Source organism: Gavialis gangeticus, unplaced genomic scaffold (assembly GCF_001723915.1).
Source record: "Gavialis gangeticus isolate Ggan-Ray unplaced genomic scaffold, GavGan_comp1, whole genome shotgun sequence".
In the NCBI taxonomy this organism is placed as follows: Eukaryota; Metazoa; Chordata; order Crocodylia; family Gavialidae; genus Gavialis; species Gavialis gangeticus.
Genome location: NW_017729031.1, coordinates 100,668,373 through 100,675,737, shown reverse-complemented (window position 1 = coordinate 100,675,737; position 7,365 = coordinate 100,668,373). Strand labels below are relative to the sequence as shown.

The 7,365-nt window shown below is 41.9% G+C and overlaps 1 protein-coding gene across 1 annotated transcript in view; it reads right to left on the bottom strand.

Annotated features, from left to right (window-relative positions):
- PLEKHM3 (pleckstrin homology domain containing M3) overlaps positions 1-7,365 on the bottom strand; it is a 154,460-nt gene that overhangs the window by 33,400 nt on the left and 113,695 nt on the right. The window contains exon 7 of the mRNA XM_019523451.1: positions 2,296-2,453. Coding sequence (XP_019378996.1) covers positions 2,296-2,453 — 158 coding nt within the window. The remainder of the gene's footprint in view (positions 1-2,295; positions 2,454-7,365) is intronic.

Below are 7,365 nucleotides of genomic sequence, written 5' to 3'. Positions count from 1 at the left end.
TTCTATTCTACATGCCTTCTAAATCATCTGTTGCTGTGCACTTAAATGTACCTTAGATATGTTGCTATATATAGATAGCATATAGCACATAGCACCTCATATTAAGTCTATCCCTGGGGTATCTGAGTGGCTGGGTCAGAGATCAACATCATGTGAAGGGGTCCTGGCTTTCTCAGATTTTAAAAAATTCCCAATTTTCAGGTTTAAAAAAGTAACCCCAAATCCACATTTTTCCGTGATTAAAACAAAACACCACTACATGCACACACACAAAACATTAGTGGTGTTTTATTTTAATCACAGAAAAATGTGGATTTGGGGTTACTTTTTTTAATCTGAAAATTGAGGATTTTTTAAGTCAGAGAAAACCAGGATCCCTGGCATATGTACCAGAGAGAGAGAGACACAAAAAAACCTTGAACTCTTTCCCCTGGGCTTATTGGCTATATGTACTGCTGGAACCAAAATGGCTAACTCAAATTCTCTTGTTCTATCATTTCTCTCTGCTTGCTTGAAGAGTAGGGTAGAAGTATGAAATTAAATGGTCTAATTAGTTTCACATTGCCGCTCTGCTCCAGACTGGATAGGGGAAAAGGGACTGTTGGTCATGCAATCAGGCAACTAATGAGGAAGGGAAATGGAGAGGCTGAGCCCAGGGAAAAAAGCAAGATTTAGCAACGATGCTAGCAAAAGGGCTGAACAGTGAAAAATAAAAAGGAGAGAACTGTCATTGCCCTTTCCCTGTGACTAATTAAAAATGATATAGAAGAAAGCTTCCTTTGGCCTAGTATCGGCAATTATTTTGCATTAGTTGCATTGTGGAACTTGAAACAAAAATAATTCTTGACCTCTGATTTGTGCACAAATAGAAGAGAAGCATTTCCATGTGATCATCAATAGACCAGTGGCAAACACTTCATGTTTCAGGAAGGTTTTAATAAAAACTACTGTAGAGTGCATAGTCTCTTATTTCAATTGGCAGGTTAGGGATAATATATCCCCCAACACTTTTGTGGTCAACCAAAAATTTAATACGCAAATCCAGCACATACTTCAGCTCAGCATTGCTATCCAAATATTTTACTTGTACTCGTTAGGCTTTTTGGGATAACTTAAAAGGTCTTGTATAGTCATCCTAGACTTTCCCTTTCCTATGTCTTCTTTCTTGCACACCATTTATAGAACTCAACTGTACACCTTGTTTAATTTATGTCCAGTGTTTTGTCTCTGCAGTTCTTGGAATCTGAAGTCAGAGAAGGAATGTGCAAATAGTTTTTGAAAGACATGTCAGACTTGAGATCCCCTAAAGGCTGGCCTTGGCCACTCCTGGCACAGAAATCTTTGTCAGCTCAAGAGCCTCAGATTCTTATATTTAGCAAGCAGATCCAGATCACCTCTGGAGTAGGTTCTCCTTCCTTTCTTGGCTTCAATCCTGCTACTTTATTCTCAGTACAAATTAAAATGACAACCTAACTGAAAATGCCAGATTGTGTATAGGTATGTGCACACACGTGTAAAAGATGGCTGCTGGAGGCGCTTTCTTTCTTGTAGGTAAAAAAACCCAGAGTCCTTATCTTCTGTGGTTATCAGTGGGGAGAGGGTGGGGCAGGAGTAGGAACACTGCTCCAGTCTCCTGGTCCAATTTCACTTTGGGTTATTGCATTCTGCATTCTTCTGTTTTAACTGGACACACTGTTCTTCCTCACTTCCTGTCCTTAACCTTACTTAATGAATTGATAAATAGCTGCTGCATTCCAGTAAGGAACAGCTTTGCATGCATCTAAAGTAAGTGTGTAAAAGTCAGAATTATGTCATACATACATGCCTCTACACACAGTAGATTATCAGTCATATCTAATATTGAAGGTACAATATATTGCAGGAACAGTGAAATCAGAGTGAAGTCAGACCCAGTCATACAGAAAGCACCTTTGGTTCTGGGCCTTGTGCAAACTCAGAAGTGCTCATTTGGATGGCCTTCATGTGCTCATGTTGGCAGGCAGCCCTGATGGCTTTCATCTTTTGGAACATGGGTGACAGGACCTACAAGGCTTTAAAAAATGCCTGACGTAGGTCTGTGGCTTTTTTAATATAGTCAAATGGGGAAGTGGCCCTCTCCATTTATCTTCATGTGTCACCATCTCAGGAACATACTCCTCCTGCCCACCCTACCAGTGCCCTCCATCCCTTTGTTCCCCTGCCTTCTACCCCTGCTGTTGGAAAGGAATGTCATTTGACCTGAATTTAAGAGGATAAAATGCATAACTAAAACCTATAAACAGCAATATACTGTACCTGCTTGTGGACATATCCTCAAAGGGGTAAAGGATCTCCCCGTTGTTGCAAATCTCACAGATAAAGCCCTTCTGGCTACAAAGGCTGCAGTTGTACACATGAGAAGTAGCAAACTTGATAACCTTCCCCAAGAAAGGAGCCAGCTTTCCTTCAATAACCTACAAGAAGACAACAACATTCACAACCTATAACATAGCAGGACTCCTTGAAACAATGAAAGATTTGAAAGCTTGCATTAATTTAAGGAAATAATCATGTATAGCACATTAAAATAATCTGAGTACAATTCCCCAACAGCTGAAAATCACAAATAAGATTAATGGATAATGAACAGACAGTGGCCAATAAACAGAGAACTTGTGTGATCATTTTCTTTTGAACATACATTGCAAAGTTCTTACTGAGTGGTGAATAATTTTAAACACCCCAGTGTTCAACCACCAAGGCAGGTGGAGTAAGAGTTTAAATCTTTCACATAAATACAAATGTAGAATGATCTGACACATTTATGAAAACTGCCTTATTTTCACTCTCTCTCTATCCAATATGCCAATTATGTTTTAAAATGAAAATCACATTTGTAACGTATGTAGCTGTGCACCAAAACTTATTCTTTCTGATAAAATGAGTTTCTAGTTTTAAGGCAGGTTTTATTTTACAATGATGTCCATTAAAATAATCTATCCATTCATTTCCACAATGAGATGAAGTTTTGAAATCCAATAAAGGAAACTACACTTTCCCCTTCAGCAACCAGCTCTCAAATCAAAAAGTCTCCCACCACTCCACTATCAGACTATTGTCAGAAGCGATTTGCACTCCCTCTATTGGTGTGAAAAAACATGTAGTGTAGATTAAGCTGCTAGCCACAACATTCATCTAAATTTCTGACTCAGTAACAATGTCTCAATGAGGGTGCTATTCATGCAAAATACTTCTTATTCAGACAAAACTTCCATTGACTTTAAGGAATTCTGCTGGTGTAAAGAATAATGAACACAGAATAAGTCCCTAAGTATGTATTCTTTCTTTCTGCTCTTCCTGTGGTCTGAATGGTAGCTTGAAAGTTTATCAACAGAAATTTCTTGGGATTTGATAGTGACCTACAGTTAACGAGAATGTAATAACAACTGTTCAAAGGACTGTGCCAAAGGCATACCCCAAAGAGATGGAGTCAGACTTTAAGAAGTACATAAATGGGCAGGTTTGGTTCACTTGGAGTTTCAACATATTTCTCCCCATCGGCTTTGTGCTACAAGTTTCACTTGCCATTTTGGGTGGTGCAAGTGCAACACAGAAAGCGCAGGTCAAAGCCAAGCTGCTGGTGAATACAAATTTCAAGAGAATTCTTCAGCTACATCTAGCATAAATAGAAGTTTTCTTTTTAAAGTAACATCCTCTTCCATTTCCCAGTTGACGTCACCATCCCAGGGAGAGTGCAATTGGGAAAGGAAGTTCCTGAGTAGTGATAGTATGCAGTACTGAAACATGTCCTCTCTTTGTCGCAGATGCTCTCAGCAGTGCAGAGCTCCAGGCAACAGGAAGCAGCAGTGTTATTGCTAGTATTACAGAGAAGACATCTGCTCCTGGTAGAGGAAAAATGATGTTTCTATTGCATCCTGGCATAGGAAGATTCCCATATACTAGAACATAAACAATTCAGAGATGTCACTTCATGTAACAGAAAATGAAGACATAGTTCAAGGTAATGATATGGTCTGCCTTACAGCACGCACCACCTAGGATGGGGAGGGGGCATGAATTGAACAAATATCAAAGTATTACTTTATAAAAGAAAAAAATTGTTTGCTTTCAAACTTGGGTGTTATAGACAGTCCAAAATCCACTGCAGCATGGGGATGCAGGCAAAGGGAAGCTTAAAAGCATTCAGGAAATTTGAGAAACAGAAGCAAGTAAGTTTACACAGCATAGGAAAAGGCCATAAATTGCATCTAGGTTTCAAACAGGAAGGTGTGCATAATATTATGCTCCTGAGCAGCATACACTGCAAATTCTGCATCAATTCAGTTAAGCCAGTTTTTAATATTAACCCCTTCCTTGTGCCCACATAGCCACTCACTTAACAGTGCCCTTTTTAACAGAAGTCAGGAAGCAGTGGTACACGTGAGCCTAGAGCCCTAACTTGCTGGTGGAAATCATATATCCTCCTCATGGATGAAGAGGACAAGCATACTTATCTCCCCAGTACAAAACACTTTCAGGTCTAGGGATGAAAAGGATCTTGCCATTACCCCATATTCACATGGCAAGTGTGAACAAAGACATTTTATTACTCCACAGTTTGTCATCCTGTGTTTGGCTTTTGTATGCTGTATAATGCAGGTCAAAGGATCCAGTGCACCAAGGCCATTAACTAGCTGGAAATTTGGGCATGGGGCAGTGGGGGGAGGGGAGAGGGACAGAGAGGAGATGGAGGAGGTGGGGAGGAGGGCATGGTATAAATGAAGTCACAGGCTCAGCATCCAAACCCATCCCTGGATAATTTTGACCATTTTAGTTCTTTTGGCCCCACTATGCCAGGCAGGCCAAAGGAATTCAGATCAAAATACCAATCCATGCTATATCCACTCCACAAAGGCAGTGTGTCTAGGTTTTAAATCAGTACCAGTGTCAAGGTCAGCAGTCCTTCAAAACCTCTCCTTCTGATATAAGACTAATCTGAACTGTATTATTTTTATTCTGTAAGTGTGATGAACTAGGATCTGGATAAGATAAAAGACAGTTTTCTGACCCAATGAGGTTACAGTAAGATAAATTTACACTAGACAGAACACTTGGGAGGTGAGTAACATCTGAATTTTATTTATGCATTACAGATTATTTATATTCTAGTACAGTCTTCTGTCCCCTACTGAGTTCATGGCCACAGTGTTAGGTGCTATACAAGCACAATAATAAAATGCCTCTCTAAAGAGATTACAGCTTAAATAGACAAGACTGGCAAAGGGTGGGAAATAAGGAAGTATTATTATGCACAGCACATGGAGGCAAAGAGAAAGTAAATCACACTGAACCTGTGACAGAGTTGCTAAACATGCATCTTTTGAATCTCTGTTTATAGCCACATATGTACACCATTATATTTTCAAAAATATATGTAAAAGGTCATGCTATGGTGTGAGGAATTAATTTTAATGGCAGATCAAGTCTGTCAAGATTTGCACCGCCTCCCTGACATAAGCTAGATGGCCAGAAAGATGTGGGGGGGAAAAGAATGCATTTACGTGTCCATTTTCCATGATTTTTTTTCTTGTAATAGCAGAGCATTGGGTTGATGTGCTATTCTGGAGTATACAAATGCTACCGCAGACACACACGGAAGTTCTCATCTTCAAAGAAACATGCACAGCAATTTACAATGCAAATTACAGGCCATTTTACCGTGTATTAGGACAAGAACAAAATGCAACATCAAACTAATGGTGATGCATTGCTATTTTTAGTATCTGCAAATTCCATGTCATTTTACTTTAACAGAGACTTCAGGCACCATTACTGATCAGCAAATAGGACTTCTTGCAAATTTTCATTATAATGCTTGTGCCTCATGAGAATGCATACTTGATCTCTATATTTCTCCCTTCCAAGCAGGAGAGTTGATTTTTAATTACTGGCCACAGAGAATAGTTTCAATGGAATGCTCCTCTGGCGGGTATTTTGTGGCTTAGGGAGAAGCACAGAACTGGTAATCAAGAATGAAAAATCCCTTCCTTCCGAGCACTCTTTTGAAACGGAGAGGGCCCGGAGTGCTGGTTATTATACATCCCAGCCACAGGAAGAGAGAATCCCAGGGTGACGGTACTGTGAGGAGACACTGAAATCAGAAGCTGAGCTTCACGGGAACACAGACAAGAGGACAGGATGCTCATTTGTTTTAATGAACCTAACACATTAACAACCAGGTGAGCGCAGTATATTTCCCTTTCAGTCCTCCAACGGAAACTGGGGTTCTCAGGCCTGAGGAGCCAAAAGTGTGTAAGGTTGCTGTGCAATTTTTTCTAGGTAAGAGAGCCTGCTTGTTCCCCCACCCCCTCCAAGAATGAGAAGACCACGGTGGCTAAAGGATGTCTAGTTCTAGGTTTAATTACTAGTAACTACTACTACTGCAGTGAAGCTTTCCCAGGAGAGTGCAGTGGCAAGGAAGGGCTCTTCTCTGAGCAGCACGTCAGGGTAGCTTCCATGACTTTTGAAATGATCATTCTTGTTTTACTTGCTTCCTTGGACATTAAAATTATGTTTAAAAAAAAACAGGTCAAGTGCGCCTGGATATTACTCGTGTGGCACAGGGAAACTACACTGTCATATTCAACAGCTGCAGCCAACAATGGGCTACAGCAGGGAAGCTCAACCTCTGGCCTGCAGGCCAGATGTGGCCCTCAGAGCCAACACATCTGGCCCGCAGGGCTCCCCAACATTTTGGAAATCAGGTGGCGGGGAAGCAGTGACAATTAATACTGCCACCCTGTCCTCTTGCCAGATTCCCAATCCCAGGCGGCTGGTCAGACTTGGTCACACTCCACACCCCTGTATCTGGAGCAAGGCTGGGCCATGCCACCTTGCCTCACCCACAGGGTTAGATTGAAGCCGGGCCATGCCTCACGGGGCTGGGCCACAACCCCTTCACCCCACAGGGCTGGGTTATATCTCCTCCCCAACCCCTGAGTTGTGCCCAATTGCGGCCCCGAGCTGTGCCCAATCACACATCATCCCCCCGCTCCCAAAAGGTAGACTGGGGTGAGGCCATGCCCTCTCTACCAACCCCCATGGGGCCAGGTTACATCCCCTTTCCCTGAGGGGCTTGGGTACCCCCCTATGCATGGCAGGGTGGTGCCTGTCATGCCTGCCCCAGGTGCTGGATCAGGACCACCAGCCAGATCTAGCCTCGGCAATGCCTAGCTGGCCCGTCAGGAAAAAAGGTTTCATAGTTTCTAGCGTCAGAAGGGACCTGAGAAGATCATCTAGTCCGACCCCCTGCCATGGCAGGAAATAGTACTGGGGTTAAACGACCCCAGCAAGGTGTTCATCTAACCTATTCTTAAAAAACCCCCA